This window comes from Hyla sarda, chromosome 3, assembly GCF_029499605.1.
Source record: "Hyla sarda isolate aHylSar1 chromosome 3, aHylSar1.hap1, whole genome shotgun sequence".
NCBI classification, from domain to species: Eukaryota; Metazoa; Chordata; class Amphibia; order Anura; family Hylidae; genus Hyla; species Hyla sarda.
Window position 1 is genome coordinate 338,157,606 of NC_079191.1, and position 18,791 is coordinate 338,176,396.

An 18,791-nucleotide genomic window follows, 5' to 3' on the forward strand; every position below is an offset into this window, starting at 1 on the left:
TAGAATCCTCATCTGTTGCAGGAGACCAAACTATTTCCCAGGCGTAGCATAAAAAAAAAGAGAATTACTGAAATCTGGCTTTATGTGCTTAAATAGAAAGAGCAAACAAAACAATGACTTTTAACTATAGCCCCTGGTTGTGACTGATTCGGAATGATGTACTCCGTTACTAACATAGCTGTATTTAATCTGTGGCTCGTGAACATACAGCCCTCCGAGCGAACTCTGTTCCCAATTATGCACAAAAAGATAAAACACTTCTTAATTAAACTTCCATTTTTAGAATCCGATCAGTAAACATGTATTCTAACTCTTACCTCAGATGATTTAATACAACTCGGCAACTTCTTAAAAAGAGGCTAAGGGAATGGAGATACGGTCAGCTCTATATTTGAAATAATGTTTTATTGTATCTTAAAGGAGGATTCCAGGGAAAAACTCCTTTATTTTATTTTTATTTTTATTTTTTTATTTTTTTTTGTTATATCAACTGGCTCCAGAAAGTTAAAAGGACTTGTACATTATTTTTATTAAAAAAATCTTAATCCTTCCAGTAGTTATCAGCTGCTGAAGTTGAGTTGTTCTTTTCTGTCTGACAACAGCGCTCTCTGCTGACACCTCGGTCTGTCTCAGGAACTGTCCAGAGTAGGAGCGAATCCCTATAGCAAACCTCTAGTGCTGTTCCTGAGACAAGCAGAGGTGTCAGCAGAGAGCATGGTTGTCAGAAAGAAATGAACAACTCAACTTCAGCAGCTAAGTACTGGAAGGATTACGTTTTTTTAATAGAAGCAATTTACAAGTCTGTTTAACTTTCTGGAGCCAGTTGATTAAAAAAAAAAAAGTTTTTTCCTGGAAATACCCCTTTAAGCCCTAACACTGGTCTAAATCTTTTTTTTTTTTTTTTTTTTTTTCTTGCCCAGAAAACGCCCAAAACGCCAGACCAGTGTTTCACAACCAGGGTGCCTCCAGCTATTGTAAAACTACAACTCCCTGCATGCCCGGCCAGCCAAAGGCTGTCTGGGCATGCTGGGAGTTGTAGTTTTGCCACAGCTGGAGGCACCCTGGTTGGAAAACACTGTGCCAGACAATAAACCAGAAACCATGATAAAAGTTATGGGGGTTATCCAGGTTTAGAAAAACTGCTGATTTCTTAATAAAACAGCACCACCTCTGTCCTCAGGTTGTATGTGGTATTGCAGCTCAGTTCTATTGAAGTGAATGGAGCAAAGTTGTAATACCATACAAAGCCTGAGAATCTTATGGTGCCTTATAATTGGCACAACCAGAGGGCTGATTAATGTATTTAGGCCTGTCGTCATGAAATTTACTTGGATGAATTTGAGAGCGCAATACAGCGAATGCATACACAGTCCTCTAAGAGGACTATAAAAGTCAAAAGTAAAAAAAAGTTTAAAAAAAAGCTTAAAGTTTTCCCGCTTTATTCCATTTATGGTATAAAAAATAGACCTTTAAAGATTGTCCATGATAGTGTGAACTATTGAAAAAACTAATTCACATCTGCATTGGCGCTCTGTGCAGGGTGTTTGGCTCTGTCGCAGATACCGTTTAACAGGACTATAGCTGACACTTTTTTTTTTTTTTTTTGTCTGTTAAAATCCTGCTAAATAGACATCTGGTGAAAACCCATTGGTCCCTAGTAAAGTCATCAGGATCCATTGGTGTCAGTTGCACAACAGCTCCAATTTTCAGCCTTGAACAAAATGTACAGTAGAGACTCCACCATTGTGGATCTCAGAAGCCGATGCCAGGAGATAAGAGAGGCCATGATCTTCCGCGGCCCCCCTGCCACTTCAGAATGGCGTCCCAGGGAACCTCAGTTGGGAAACGCTGCCTTTCAGGATAGATTACTATCATAAAAAAATATATACTTGTCCCGCAAAGACAAACCCTCATACAGCAGTGTTCCCCAACCTGCGGCTTGCCAGATGTTGTAAAATAAACAACTCCTCAGCTTTCCTGATATCCAGGGTCTGGGAGTTGTAGTTGGAAAGCCACAGGTTCTGTCTTAGTGGATTAATCATGTGGCCAAATTATTCTCAATTTTATCCAATCATTTGTAATTTTACATGCAAGTTACCAATCTATAAGATCTGCCTACTGCTTCTTGTTTATTGTGAACTTATGCAGCCATTTCATATTTGTGGTATTTGTCTGTTTTATTTAAGAACATGGAGATCTACTTGGTGCCTGCCCAGAAGATGAAGTATTGAGCCCTGGAGATGAATGCATGGAATCTGTTTTAGATGAGTCTTTCCTGGAAACCTGTCCAATCCAGTCACCTCTACAGGTGTTTGCAGGAATGGGAGGGTTGGCCCTCATTGCGGAGCGTCTTCCCATGCTTTATCCGGACGTCATTCAGCAAGTAAGTCTTGGCTTCAAAATAATAACCCCATATATTAATCAGGGTAAAACATTATGGGCTTGGATGGAATTGCTTAAATTTTACTTACAGATATGTGCAAGCAAAATATGCAACAGTGCAGTAACGGACAAGTGGATCTCAGGCTGGAAACCTTTTTCTGTGTCAAATTGGACTTGTAATGCAGACATTTTTATTTGTTTGGGATTATCCTCATTATCTTTATTGGATTCATTTAAAATGTGTAGTTGTCTATACAGTGAGAAATATAAATTTATACCACAAATGTACACAACGTAAAGCGAATCTGTCAGATCTTTTTATTTAAAGGGGTACTCTAGTGAAAAAAAATGTTCTCTAAATAACTGGTGGCAGAAAGTTAAACAGATTTGTAAATTACTTCTATTTAAAAATCGTAATCCTTCCAGTACTCATCAAAAGCTGTATACTACAGAGGAAGTTCTTTTCTTTTTAAATTCCCTTTCTGTCTGACCACATTGCTCTCTGCTGATGCCTCTGTCCATGTCAGGAACTGTCCAGAGTAGGAGTTAATCCCCATAGCAAACCTCTCCTGCTCTAGACAGTTCCTTACACCGATAGAGATGTCAGCAGAGAGCACTGTTGTCATACAGAAAGAAAAGTCAAGAAGAAAAGAACTTCCTGGGGAGCATACAGCAGCTAAGTACTGGTAGGATTAAGATTTTTAAATAGAAGTAATTTACAAATCTGTAACTTTCTATCACCAGTTGATTTAAAAAAATAAATGTTTTTCACTGGAGTACCCCTTTAATCGAACTTCAGCAGCAGGTAGGGGATAGAAAACATAAATAATCATACATTTATAGATGTGAAGTGAAGCATTCCTCTTTTATGTAATATGCAAATGAGCCGCACGTGCCTGATTAAAGTGCCTACAACCTCTGTCCCAACCCTGTACCCCCGTCTTTAACTTGACTGACAGCCCCTTTGCAGTTCCAGCGCTAGTGAGCGTGGCATCCAACAGAAAAGAGCTGTCGATCAGGTAAGAGAATTGGATGCGTGGTAGGATAGTGGGAGGAAGGATTTACATAATTTTATTTAATATAATTTAATAATTTAATTTACATAATTAAAAAGTGGATTATTGCCTTACAGACACCTCATTGTACATATCCCAGACAAAACCTGGCAACAAATTGCAAGTGTTGCTGTATTGTATGCAAGATATATACCCCGACCAAGAAACATACCGACAACAATGTGTACAAAAAAATACTAAATAGTTTTATGAGTGTAATTTATAGTTAATAAAAACATTTAAAAAAAGGAAAGCGAAATTGAAGGCACCATTGCACACACAAGAACTGCATAGTGGGGCAAGTAAAATATGGCCTAAATAGTCAAATGGGAGATAACTTAATAAACATGATTTACTAAGGGTGTTGGTTTCTTATTAGTGTGAAATGTTATTTCAGACTTGCATGATTATTTTCTGTTTACAGGGGTTTACAGGTCTGGAAAGTTCTGACCAGCTTTTTCTTGGTGGGAACTTCCAACCATTTATTCATAGGACTTCCTGTGAATTCGGTGTCCCGTTCCTCCGGTGCTGTTCGGCTCCCTGCTTCTTAGTCTCGGAACATCACACTGCGGTCGGCGTATCGCCGACCTGAGCTCCTTACATGACACTGCGCTCAGCCTATCACCGCATGAGACGGGACATGGCTGCGGCCGGCGATACGCTGACCGCAGTGTGATGTTCCGAGTCTAAGAAGCAGGGAGCCGGGCAGCGCCGGAGGAATGGGATGCCGCTACCGGAGCAATGGGGGAACGTAGGAAGGTGAGTAAAAAAATTATTTTTTTTTGTTTTTGCAGCCTGGGCACAAGGAAAAATAAAATTTCTCCTTTAATGCCTGTCCGATAATCACATTGGAAACTCATTGGGGGAAATTTTCTGGAAGTTTTGAGACTGGATTTAGCCATACATTACCCTGTAAAGTAAAACATTTTTTTCCTCTCTCTCTCTCTAAAGGTCAGTGCCCCTGTGGTTACCTCAACAACGCAAGAAAAACCAAAGGATAGTGATCAGTTTGAATGGGTTACTATTGAACAATCTGGGGAGCTGGTCTATGAAGCCCCAGAAACCATTGCTGCAGAACCCCCTCCCATCAAGTCTGCTGTGCAGACTATGTCTCCAATTCCAGCTCACTCTCTGGCTGCATTTGGACTCTTTCTCCGGCTCCCTGGGTACGCAGAAGTTCTGCTAAAGGAGAGGAAGCATGCACAGTGCCTACTTCGTCTGGTCCTGGGAGTTACAGATGATGGGGAGGGGAGTAAGTATCAGCACTTAGATCACTGTACTGTAATGCCGGCTATTAATGAGTGTTTAGGCGTAAGTTAATACGTTCATAATTTAATATCTGAACAATTTTCTATGCTAATATAAGCACTATGGGGTTTCAATGGTTTTCAAATTACACTTTGCCTTCCAGTGACCCGCTTTAGTTTGAGGTTATTAAACCCAGAGGCAAAATCTGTGTGAAATAGTTCTATTTGATTATTTCTTTAATGCGCCATATAGCATTTCTTAAGCACCGCTTCTGAACAGTTGCATGCAGCTCATTTAACATCAGCTTTCAGGATTTGTATATTTAACAGTTCTACGTGACTAGACTCTTTGTCACTGTAGTTTCTCTTTTTGCTGATTAGTATGGAGAGACACATTTCATATATAGTTTTTGTAAAATCCATTCAAGCAATCATATATAGATTTTTATTTAATATTAATGTTCTTGTTTTTTCTCTTTTTAGGTCACATCTTACAGTCTCCTTCTGCAAATGTCCTACCAACTCTTCCTTTTCATGTTTTACGCACCTTATTCAGCACTATGCCTCTCACCACAGATGATGGCGTGCTCCTGAGGCGTATGGCACTAGAAATAGGAGCTATACATCTCATTCTTGCCTGCTTGTCTGCACTGAGTCATCATGCTCCCAGGATACCCAATTCTAGCTCCAATCAAACAGAGGTAAGGGAAGAACCCGCTTTACTCACCATAGCAGTCTTGTTTATGGCCAGTGTAATTTCTCCCTGGGAAAGTTTGAATATATTATAAAGGATGATTTAGGCTTTTGAAGCTGCATATTTGTTTTATGTACCACTTGAATATATTTTGCTAAGTGTGGAAAAAGATCCTAATAAATAGGTATTCTAGTATTATTTTTTTTTATATATTTTGCTGCAGTAAAAATCCTAAATAAACGTTACTCCCCTACCCCAGTAAACCACAGCTTTTATTCCAGTGCCTTCTACTCAGAGCTTGTTGCTACTTACAGGCAAGACTTCATTGTGGCCAGCGATTGGCTAAGCAGGCTTTCTTAGGAGTAGTAATAAGTGGTGACCAACAGGGGACAGGACTGGGAGCTGTGGGGAACCACGGTAGGAAAGTATTATTTGTTTTTTACTTTAACTGCACACCCAGCAAAATATAAAAAATAATTAGAATGCTAGAATACCCCTTAAGGACGGAGGGCATATAGGTACGACCGTGGGAATTTCGTTCCATGCCTCTAGCCGGTTGCCGACCGGATCGGGATGCCTGCTGAAATAATTCAGCAGCCATCCCGGCACATCACCGTGGGGGGCCCTGAGACCAATTCAGACCGGCGATCTGCGGCGATTCCTGGTCATACGGGTCTCCGAAAAATTATGGGGGTCGGGGCTGTCCAAGACACCCTTGATCCCCCTGATAGGAGTGAGGAGGCAGGGGTGCTACCCCTGCTATCCCTGCTATTGGTCGATCAGAAGCGACTGACCAATAGCAGATCGGGGGGGTTAAAGTTTGGTTCCCCCGTTCTGCCTACCCACAGTAGTCCAGGAAGAACGAGGGAACTGTCCTGTGACCGGCGGTCACTTACTATCGGCGGCAGCGGGTGGCAATGACGTGTGGCTAGCTCCCTGGTGCAGACTACGGAAGCCGTGAGTTGCATACAGTGGTCTCTCTAAACTGTAGCCCTCCAGATGTTGCAAAACTACAACTCCCAGCATGCCTAGAAAGCTGTTTGGGCATGCTGGGATTTGTAGTTTTGCAACATCTGGAGGGCAACAGTTTGGAGATCACGGTGCGGTGGTTTCTAAACCGTGGCCCTCTAAATCTCGCAAAACTACTACTTCCAGCATGCAGGAACAGCAAACGGCTGTCTCGCCATGCTGGGAGTTGTAGTTGCTTACCGCCAGCTGTTGTATAAGTTAGGTTCTGTTACCTAACTCAATATAACTGAAGGTTTTCCAACCAGTGTGCTTCCAGCTGTTGCAAAAGTACAACTTCCAACATGCACGGTCTGTCAGTGCATGCAGGAAGTTGTAGGTTTGCAACGTACATTCACACGGACATGTTTACGGTGAGTTTCCTGCTTCAAGTTTGAGCTGCGGCAAATTTTCCGCAGCAGCTCGAACTCCTAGCGGGGAAACTCGCCATAAACACCCATCTGTGTGACTGTACCCTAAAAACACTACACTGCACTACACTAACACATAATAAAGGGTAAAGCACAACATATACACACCTTTACACGGTCCCCCCCAATAAAAATGAAAAACGTATCGTACGGCAGTGTTTCCAAAACAACAACTCCCAGCATTTTCGGATAGCCACTGACTGTCCAGGCATGCTGGGAGTTTAGCAACAGCTGAAGGCGCTCTGTTTGGGAATCACTGGTGTAGAATACCCCTATGTCCACCCCTATGCAATCCCTAATTTAGTCCTCAAATGCACATGGCGCTCTCCCACTTTGGAGCCCTGTCATATTTCAAGGCAACAGTTAATGCCACACATGGGGTATTTCCGTACTCGGGAGAAACTGCATTACAAATATGTGGGCGTAAAATGCTCTGCGGACGCACCACAAGGCTCAGGAGTGAGAGCGCACCATGTACATTTAAGGCCTAAATTGGTGATTTGCACAGGGGTGGCTGAATTAAGTGGTTCTGACAAATGCAAAAAAATAAATACCCACGTGCAACCCCATTTTGGAAACTACACCCCTCATGGAACGTAACAAGGGGTAAAGGGAGCCTGAACACCCCACAGGTGTTTGACGAATTTTCGTTAAAATTGGGTGGGAAAATGAAGAAAAAATGTATTTATTTTTTACTAAAATGCTGGTGTTACCCTAAATTTTTCATTTTCACAAGGAAAAATAGGAAAAAAAATTGTAACCCCATTAAGAACATACCCATATGTGGATGTAAAGTGTTCTGCAGGGCGAACTACAATGCTCAGAAGAGGAGTGCCATTGGGCTTTTGGAGAGAAAATTTGTCCAGAATTGAAGGCCCATGTGTGTTTACAAAGCCCTCATAGTGCTAGAACAATGGAGCCGGATGCCTGCTGAAATCGTTCAGCAGGCATCCCGGCATATCGCCCAGGGGGGTCATTATGCCCCCCCATGTCGGCCAATTCAGTCCAGCGATCTGCGGCGGTGACCCGGAATTACTGGCTGTTCGGGGCCGTCTCTGACGGCCCCGAACAGCCAGAGCCTGCAAGGGTGAGGTGGCACTGGTGCCACCTCACGATCGCCCTGATTCTTCGGCCGGATTACCGGCCGACCAATCAGGGCGCATGCTGCGGGTGTCACTCCCGCACCCGCTCCTCTTCTGGAGGACGTGAGCGGGTGCGGGACGTGCACCCCGGGTGCTGGGGACCCCGATCCCCGGCGCCCCTGTTGGGATCGGGGCCCCAGGAGCAGCTGCGGCAGCGGGACTGACCTGCAGCGTCTGGATCGTTGGAGGTGAGTGACAGCCTCCTGCTGTTGCTTAGCAACAGCTCCCAGCATGCAAAAAGGGCATGCTGGGAGCTGTAGTTATGCAACAGCAGGAGGCAGACCACCACAACTCCCAGCATTCCCTTATGGGCATGCTGGGACTTATGGTTTTGCAACAGCTGGAGGCACATTCTTTCTATGGAAAAGTGTACCTTCGGCTGTTGTCTAACTACAACTCCCAGCTTGCACAAACAGCTAAAGTGCATGCTGGGAGTTGTAGTGGTGCATCTGCTGGTTGCATAACTACAACTCCCAGCATGCCCGTTGGCTGTCGGTGACTGCTGAGAGTTGTAGTTTTGCAACAGCTGAAGGCACACTGGTTGTGAAACTCAGTTTTTTTTTACCTAACTCAGTGTTTCACGACCGGTGTGCCTCCAGCTGTTGCAAACTACAACTCTCAGCAGTCACCGTACACCATGCACCGTACATGCTGGGAGTTGTAGTTTTGCAACAGCTGGAGGCACACTGGTTGTGAAACACTGAGTTAGGTCACAAACTCAGTGATACATAACCAGTGTGCCTACAGTTGTTGCAAAACTGCAACTCTCAGCAGTCACCGACAGCCAACGGGCATGCTGGGAGTTGTAGTTATGCAACAGCTGGATGTCCCCCCCCCAATGTGAACGTACAGGGTACACTCACATGGGCGGAGGATTACAGTAAGTATCTGGCTGCAAATTTGAGCTGCCGCAAACTTTCTGCTGCAGCTCAAATTGCCAGCGAGAAACTACTGTGAACCCCCCCGCCCGTGCGACTGTACCCTAAAAACACTACACTACACTACCGCAAAAAATAAAATAAAAAGTAAAAAACACTACATATAGACATACCCCTACACAGCCCCCCTCCCCTCCCCAATAAAAATGAAAAACGTCTGGTACGCCACTGTTTCCAGAACGGAGCCTCCAGCTGTTGCAAAACAACTCCCAGTATTGTCGGACAGCCGTTGACTGTCCAGGCATGCTGGGAGTTTTGCAACAGCTGGAGGCACCCTGTTTGGGAATCACTGGCGTAGAATACCCCTATGTCCACCCCTATGCAATCCCTAATTTAGGCCTCAAATGCGCATGGCGCTCTCATTTTGGAGCCCTGTCGTATTTCAAGGCAACAGTTTAGGGTCACATATGGGGTATCGCCGTACTCGGGAGAAATTGTGTTACAAATTTTGGGGGGTATTTTCTGCTTTTACCCTTTTTAAAAATGTAACATTTTTGGGAAACCAAGCATTTTAGGTAAAAAAAAAAATTTTTTTTTTACATATGCAAAAGTCGTGAAACACCTGTGGGGTATAAAGGTTCACTTAACCCCTTGTTACGTTCCCCGAGGGGTCTAGTTTCCAAAATGGTATGCCATGTGGGTTTTTTTTTGCGGTCCTGGCACCATAGGGGCTTCCTAAATGCGGCATGCCCCCAGAGCAAAATTTGCTTTCAAAAAGCCAAATGTGACTCCTTCTCTTCCGAGACCTTTAGTGCGCCAGCAGAGCACTTTTCACCCCCATATGGGGTGTTTTCTGAATCGGGAGAAATTGGGCTTCAAATTTTTAGGGGTATTTTCTGCTATTACCCTTTTTAAAAATAAATTTTTTTGGGGAAAACAAGCATTTTATTTTTTTTTTATTTTTTTTTACATTTGCAAAAGTCGTGAAACACCTGTGGGGTATTAAGGTTCACTTTATCCCATGTTACATTCCCCGAGGGGTCTAGTTTCCAAAATGGTATGCCATGTGGGGTTTTTTTGCTGTTCTGGCACCATAAGGGCTTCCTAAAGGTAACATGCCCCCCAAAAACCATTTCAGAAAAACGTACTCTCCAAAATCCCCTTGTCGCTCCTTCCCTTCTGAGCCCTCTACTGCGCCCGCCGAACACTTTACATAGACATAGGAGGTATGTGCTTACTCGAGAGGAATTGGGCTACAAATACAAGTAAAAATTTTGTCCTTTTACCCCTTGTAAAAATTCAAAAATTGGGTCTACAAGAACATGTGAGTATAAAAAATGAAGATTGTGAATTTTCTCCTTCACTTTGCTGCTATTCGTGTGAAACACCTAAAGGGTTAAAACGCTGACTGAATGTCATTTTGAATACTTTGGGGGGGTGTAGTTTTTATAATGGGGTCATTTATGGGGTATTTCTAATATGAAGACCCTTCAAATCCACTTCAAACCTGAACTGGTCCCTGAAAAATACTGAGTTTGAAAATTTTGTGAAAAATCGGAAAATTGCTGCTGACCGTTGAAGCCCTCTGGTGTCTTCCAAAAGTAAAAACACGTCAATTTTATGATGCAAACATAAAGTAGACATATTGTATATGTGAACCAAAAAAAAATGTATTCGTAATATCCATTTTCCTTACAAGTAGAGAGCTTCAAAGTTAGAAAAATGCTAAATTTTCAAATTTTTCATCAAATTTACGGATTTTTCACCAAGAAAGGATGCAAGTATCGACAAAAATTTACCACTATGTTAAAGTAGAATATGTCACGAAAAAACAATCTCGGAATCAGAATGATAACTAAAAGCATTCCAGAGTTATTAATGTTTAAAGTGACAGTGGTCAGATGTGCAAAAAACGCTCCGGTCCTTAAGGCCAAAATGGGCTCCGTCCTGAAGGGGTTAAGGTGAAAAAGGGCTCAGTCCATAAAGCGTAACTCTCATTAAAACTAATTTTTGCTATTGCACTCCTTATGGTAAATAAAAAATATTTCTAATATACTTTGTTTAAAAAAAAATATGAAGTTTTCTATGTTTTGTTTGTGCTTAAAGGGGTATTCCAGGCAAAAACTTTTTTTATATATCTATATATTAACTGGCTCCAGAAAGTTAAACAGATTATTAAATTACTTCTATTAAAAAATCTTAATCCTTCCAATAGTTATTAGCTTCTGAAGTTTTCTGTCTAACTGCTCAATGATGATGTCACGTCCCGGGAGCTGTGCATGATGGGAGAATATCCCCATAGGAACTGCACAGCTCCCGGGACGTGAGTCATCAGAGAGCAGTTAGACAGAAAACAACAACTCAACTTCAGAAGCTAATAACTATATTGGAAGGATTAAGATTTTTTTAATAGAAGTAATTTACAAATCTAATAACAATATGGAGGTACTCTATCTACCACAAGAATCTGACCGAGAATTTAGCCAAGGAGTGATATCCTCTTAGGGTAATCTTTGGGTATGAAAAACAGTGGTTTGGCTTCTTCTCAAGGTCTAGATGTAATAGGAATATGTGTAGTTGTAGTGTGAACAAAAGTATGCAAAGACTGGATACACTGTTAAACTAATGGTATGATGGATGTGTCTGTAGCAAAAAGAATCAATAAATGTCTATGTCCAAGGTATAACAAAATGTATTTGATTAAATACAAGGTAACAATTAAGGGAAATGCAGGAACCTTGCACTTCCCAGATTAACTTAAAATGGTTTTAAAACAGATTTAAAACATGATATGACATACACAGCTCTTTTGCACCCTTAGTAGAATAGTTAGATGTGGGATAAAGGGCAGTGGGAGTTGGTATGAGCGCCTGCAGTCCCAAAATTTGCAGCCCACTGTTAGGGTAGAAACTGTTCTACAGATGGGAATGTTTTTAAGTCACTTATACAAGGTGGGTTTGGTCCTCCGGGTGAAATAAAACACAGCAATGGGTCCGATGTATACTAGAGAGAGGTGACCGTGGGACAAAATAGCGCGGCAGCTCGGCGGCCGTAAGAAGCTGGTATAGGAGCGGCACTGCGACCGACAGATGGTGCTGGGACCACGACACCAGTTTGGTACACTGTACCGCTTACCCGCGGATGTGGCAGTCCTTGCGCCTCCTGGCTGTGACAGCGGTGACCGGTATCTCCGTCTCCAGGGACGGGTCACGGAGTCTGCAGGAGTTGGGTGAGCGGTGTAGCAGTGGTGTGTCCTGATGTTGAAGTCCTGGATATCTTCTAGGTGCGCGCTCTTGTTTTCTCTCTGTATGCGGAGTGCTGTGGTACAGCGGAGGTAATCGTCCTTGTGGTATAGCAGGTAGGGGTTGGTGACAAAGTGCTGCTGGTGATGTTGATGTGTGGTGATGGAGATCAGACGCGTTTCGGTCCGTCTAGGACCTTCCTCAGTGATCTAATCACATCTAACTATTATACTAAGGGTGCAAAAGAGCTGTGTATGTCATATCATGTTTTAAATCTGTTTTAAAACCATTTTAAGTTAATCTGGGAAGTGCAAGGTTCCTGCATTTCCCTTAATTGTTACCTTGTATTTAATCAAATAAATTTTGTTATACCTTGGACATAGACATTTATTGATTCTTTTTGCTACAGACACATCCATCATACCATTAGTTTAACAGTGTATCCAGTCTTTGCATACTTAAACTATACTTAACCACACTCTGACCCCATTACAGTTACAGACCTATATCACATCTCTTACATCATACCTACCACGTATTTTCACACATCTCTACAGTGTATCCAGTTTTCAGCTACTTAGTTACTCTGCTCTCACTACATCAATAGACCCAGACCACATCCCTAACTACACACATCCCTGCCTATTTATAATTTTTTCTTCCCATTTATCTATATGTATCCCTTTTGTTCACACTACAACTACACATATTCCTATTACATCTAGACCTTGAGAAGAAGCCAAACCATAATTTACAAATCTGTTTAACTTTCCGGAGCCAGTTGATATATAAAAAAAAGTTTTTGCCAGGAATACCCCTTTAAAGAGTACCTGTCACCAAACCATATTTTCTAAACTAACTTAGATTATATTCCCTAACTACTCCTAACACCCCTCCTGCCCTTAAAAAAATAATTCCAAGCTTTAAAAAGCTGTGTATCATATGTTTACACTTGCTCACATTGTGTGAGTTCCTGGCAGGAGAAAGTGGGTGTTCCCCAGCAGGCGCAATGTCACTGAAACCTGCGAGGGCTGTGCCTCGCCATGCCCGCACGCACTTTCTGAGTTTGGTCTCCTACCAGGCCGGGAGGAGTCCAAACACACTGTTTGACTTGTAGCAGGGAACAGAACAGAGCCACCTAGTGGCCATTTTTTTCAATCACATATAAAAGTTGAGAATTTTAACGGCAAGTAAAAAGCAATGTGTCTTCTAATTATATAAAGAACATTATATTAAAACTTTAGTTTGGCGACAGGTACTCTTTAAAAAAGCTCAAGAGCACATTTCCCCCCATCTTATACACAGACTTAGGACCGAGGTCCAAACACAGGAAGTGCAGCCTGGAGTGCTGAGGGGGGGGGTCCAACCTCATCCAATCATAGCTCCTCTCACACTAAACTGCCATATGCTGTTGCTTGGACACCCCCCCCCCCTCTTCAGCACTCCAGGCTGCACTTCCTGTGTTTGGACCTCGGTCCTAAGTCTGTGAATGAGATGGGGGAAAATGTGCTCTTGACCTTTTTTAAGCACAAATAAAACATAGAAAACGAAAAAAAATTTAACCAAAGTATATTAGAAATCTTTATTATTTACCATATGAAGTGCAATAGCAAACATTAGTTTGATTACAGTGCCCATTTAAGGGGATAAAGGCAGGAGTGCAATAAATACACATCCTTTTTTCCCCTAGATTTTTAGATGTACTACTTCAAGATTAATAAACTTTTGGCAAAATTTATGTCAAATATTTGTTTCCCTGTTTGTTACCCAATCATGTTTTACTTGCATAAAACTTTAAAACTCCTTTTATTCTAGAGCTAGCATAGTAGGATCAGTATTGCAACATATCAGTTTGCTTGTGAGCATTAGGGAAGGTAGGACAATGTTTACAATAAAATACTAATGCCCAATTTTGTTTCTAATATGTTTAGCATTAATGCTATTTAGTTCACATTTCAAAACATTTTGTGATAATACAGATGGCATCCTCAGGATTATCCATCTTTGTTTTTCTCCCTCTGCTTTGATCAGATACAATACTATTTGTAGTAGCAGGGTGCTGATGGTTGTCCCATTCACTTGAAAGTGACAATGCTAAGTACCTTGCTCAGAGCACATGTAAACATTGAGCCCCTTTAAACAGAATTGCAGTTAGTTGATCTCCCAGATCTCATTGTCTACAGGTATCTTTCTGCCACAGTGCTTTTTCGGAAGATCAGTACAAATTAGTATAGTGTAAAAAATGTTATTTTACAATACTACTGGCTATGTACAGCACCTCACGCATACCACAACAGAGAGTAGGCATGTATTACGGGGGATTGTCCCTATTACTATTGCACTTTGTGAAATAATTGATATCTACTGTTTTTTATGGGGATTTGTGTACGTTATTCTGTAATAGAAAAAAAAAATTTGTAATAAAAGGTTTAAAATTTAGCTATTGTTATTCCTGATTTGGTAGTCTAAAGCAATTTACTATATTTATTCTCTGACCATGGGTTTGACACCAGACCTCAATTTTGTTTGCATGCACTGAAATAGTCCCCAAGCAATGAAACTCTGCAGATATTGAACTTAGTGTTTTTAGTTATTTTAATTTGTTCTTGAATATGTATTTACTAGAACCAGGAGAACTAGAATGATGTTTGCTGTGTCTGTAGATTCTATGCTCCCTGATACCTGCAGAGATGGATGGATAACTACTGTTATGGCTTATTAAAGGGGTTATGCACTATAAGGTGATTTTAGTGTGTACCTGGCAGACAGTAATGGACATGCTTAGAAAGGATCTGCACTTGTCTTGGGGATAAATGGCTATGTTGTGAGTCCACCATAACACTGTGGCTAGCTTTTTGTGAACTGGTATTTCTTTTCTTCTTTGCCTACAAATCCCATAATTCCATTTTCCTCCCTCCCACACATCAGCCACCCCACCCATTGAAACATAAATGAGCTGCATCCATTCAAAAGACCTGTGGTTTTCAATCACGGTGCCTACAGCTGTTGCATTAGTTGTATATTGATCTCTCTCCCACCAAGCGATCGCTCCACCCATTGAAGCAGACAGGCTCCCTGTCATCAGCTGACTATTGTCAGGTCTTGGCCGCTTTGAAATTTGGGAGAAATCGGAGACAGCAGTCATTTTGTATGCTGTTAAAAAATATTGGGGTGAATGAAAATCTTATAAGAATTGTGAGAAAACCATCACACACAGGTACAGACACTATATTATGAACTACACTAACTTTACAGCCCCTGTAGCATAGTCAAATAAAAAAAAATCCTGGAATACCCCTTTAAGCATTCGAAAAACAATAAGGCTTAAATAAAAAACATTTGTAAATAAGGGAATTTTCCTTTAACAATCCCATAATGTAATTAGCACATCTATAATGTACTGCTTCTGTTTATAGGCGTTAAATTGCCTATGACCTGCACAAAGTATTTTACTTTCAGCCAAAGTGTTCTCGCACTAGCAAGGTACTTTATTATCTGAATACACAGTTGATTCACACTTGGCTCCTACAGTCATTTTTGGCAGCTACTTTCTATTTGATAGAGCTAGCTTAACCTCCTGGTTTTATGAAGCGGGCCAAAAAAGAATCAGCCAAGGTAGCAGCCAAGTTTCAAGATGTATGAGCTGTAAATGTATAAAATCCTCCACTAATTGTCTATTACAATCTTATTAATGTTTGTGAAGAAAATATAAGGAAACCCTTTAGACTTCAAGTGATGGCCAAATTAGGGTAAAATAAACAAAATATCACTGAAGACAGAGGCACATGAGCAGTCTTGTTAAAATAAGGCTGTGCCCACCAATCTCATCTGTATTTTGCAGTTTTCACGCCAATTTTCAGTGTTAGCACGTGTAAATTCTTCAGTCTTGATCAACTACATGAGAGAAATGTCCTTCAAAATGTGTTAACCCATGGGTACTTAATCTCAGTAACTGGTAATTGGCATGATTTTGTTGAGAGATTAGGCAAAGCTTCCACAATCGCCAACAATCCCTTTAAAACCATATTGGCTTTGAAATAACGTATGATAAGATTCTGTCTAATTGCCAGGCAGAATGTCATGCCATCTAATCTGCTTGGTCAGCGTTACTCATGTATGCTTAAAGCTGCTGATTTTCACAGTGGATTTTACATTTTCAATGTGTCCGATAAAATCCAGTACAAAACAGATGCACAATGGCCCAGATTTATCAAACTGTGTGAGAGAAAAAGTGGAGAGATTTTCCCACAGCAACCAATCACAGTTCAGATAACGAGCTGAGGTAAAGTGAAAGCTGAGCTGTGATTGGTTAATGTGGGAAAATCACTCCACTTTTTCTCTCACACAGTTTGACACATCTGGGCCAGTGTGTGGCAAAATACTCATGGAACGCACGTATGGATTTTCCCAGATACATGTTTAAAGTGTCCCTGTTGTACAAAACTTTCACGTGGTGCAGGGACATGTCAAAAGACTTGATCCAAAGAGTGTTAAGACCCCTACTGATCTCTATATATAGCTGGGAGAAGGGTGTCGCTGTGCGCTTCACACCTTGGCTAGCAGCGATCTCTAACTGCAGACAACTTTCCACAGACCAGTGTTTCTCAACCAGGGTGCCTCCAGCGGTTTCAAAACTACAACTCCCAGCATGCCCTTACAGCCTTTGGCTTTCCGGGCATGCTGGCACACTGGTTGGGAAACACTTATAAAGAAGCAGTGTCCTGTAAATGGACGTAGATCGCTGCCAGGCAGTGAAGTACCCTACCCTACTTTAAAGTTCTGGGTTTTTTCTTATCTTGTTGCACTACCATGTTTATAGGTTCTAATCGTAACTTTTTCCTTGAAGCCACAGGTTTCCAGCACTCACAGCAGTGGCACTTGTGAAGAGCAGCAACTTTACTGGGCTAAAGGTACTGGATTTGGCACAGGATCTACTGCTTCTGGGTGGGATGTTGAGCAGGCCCTTACAAAACAGAGACTGGAAGAGGAGCACGTAACCTGTTTGTTACTGGTAAATATCAATATTTCATTTTCAGGTATACAGTGGTCCCTCAAGTTACAATATTAATCGGTTCCAGCATGACCATTGTATGTTGAGACCATAACTATGGAAAACTGGTAATTGGCTCTAATGCCCCAAAATGTCATCCAAAATAGGAAAAAGTGAGGATTAAAGAAAAATAAGTAGATAACTAGTATGGATAAAACAAGTTCTTACATATAAAAGTAAGAAAGATCTGCTGGGAGCTTTAATCACGGTCTATGTAGAGAACATATCTTCTGCAGGGTCCTATCAGGGGTGTGGAAAAAAAAAAAAAAAAACTACTTGTCCAAGGGACTAAAGCGGAACACAATCTACTTGTCCCTCAAGAAAATCCACTTGTCCTGGTAGAGGAAATAATTTTCAACCAAAATAGTACGATTCACCCCACTAGACCACCAGGGATGGATATAAGATCCCTTTAGACACTGCTGTCAACTTAGACAGCGGTGATCTAATGGTTTAATAGCGGCCACGTTGATTGCAGCATGCCAGGCTATTAGCGGCAGGAGAGCTGTAGCGAGCTCCTTTTACACCCGAGGATAGACCCCCCCCCCCCCCCATCTGACCCCTATAACTCCAATTTTTCTATATACAGGGATGTATGAGGGTAATCTTATGTTCCGTGATCTGTAGTTTTTATCGGAACCATTTATTATCTGAACTTTTATTAGGAAAGGGGCTTATTCACATATATACGCACTTTTTAAAACATTTTAATCACTATTTTTCAGTCTTCATAGGGACTTATATATGGAGTCTTTTGATTGGAAAGCACTGAACAGCGCTGTGTTACGGGGTGGGGGGGGGGGGGGGTTCTGCTTCTCCAGTTTATGTGCTGCATTTTGTGTCAGAAAATGCTGGAAGTTGCATTTTGTTACTAGATAACTACAACTCCCAGCATGCCCTGATGCAGCCTATGGTTGTGTGGGTGTTGCAGCATGTTGCACTGTATAGTAGTACAGTTAAGGTTATTGTGTAACATGCTGGGAGTTGTAGTTTTGGTTTGTGTCAGCTGCAGAGCCATAGGCTGAGTCAAGGAATACAGGGAATTGCAGTTAGTAACTACAACACCCAGCATGCCCTGATACAGCCTATGGCTCTGCAGCTGACCTGAACCAAAACTACAACTCCCTGCATGTTACACTTTATAGTTCTACAGATTAGGTTATGGTGTAACATGCTGGAAGTTGTAGTTTTGGTTCGGGCCGCCGCCCCCTACATACACCCTGAGCGCTGGTGTGAGGTGCAGACTTGCATCGGCTCCTGCACCTCACACCGGCATTAAAGAAAAATAAGGGGGAAGTCGGTCTGTCCCTGCTTGCCCAATACAGGGCTAAATCTATGAAAAATTCACCTGCCCGGCGCCCAAAACTACTTGTCCCGGGTGTCGGGTAATAGGATTTCCACATCCCTGTCCTATACAGTACAGGAAGTAAACAAAGCCAACAAGTGTTTTGTCTTATCATAGCAGTCTGTAATTTTTCTTTTAGGGTAAGTTCACACATACAGGATCCTGCGCAGATTTGATGCGCAGGATTTGTAACTGCAGATTAGAAGCTGAGCTCAGTCATTTAGTTAACATTGAAATCTGCAGCAGAAAATCCTGCGCATCAAATCCTTCATACGCGTGAACGTACCCTTAACCTCTTAAGGACCCAGGGTGTACCTGTA

The 18,791-nt window shown here is 41.8% G+C and overlaps 1 protein-coding gene across 7 annotated transcripts in view; it reads left to right on the forward strand.

Moving 5' to 3' along the window:
- The window catches only part of BIRC6 (baculoviral IAP repeat containing 6), a 338,837-nt gene that overhangs the window by 232,152 nt on the left and 87,894 nt on the right, over positions 1–18,791 (forward strand). For 6 of the 7 annotated variants that reach the window (XM_056567403.1, XM_056567396.1, XM_056567399.1 and 3 more), the window contains 4 exons: positions 2,187–2,383; positions 4,389–4,689; positions 5,168–5,385; positions 16,923–17,087. In XM_056567403.1, coding sequence (XP_056423378.1) covers positions 2,187–2,383; positions 4,389–4,689; positions 5,168–5,385; positions 16,923–17,087 — 881 coding nt within the window. The remainder of the gene's footprint in view (positions 1–2,186; positions 2,384–4,388; positions 4,690–5,167; positions 5,386–16,922; positions 17,088–18,791) is intronic. The other variant, XM_056567397.1, reaches the window with a different exon arrangement.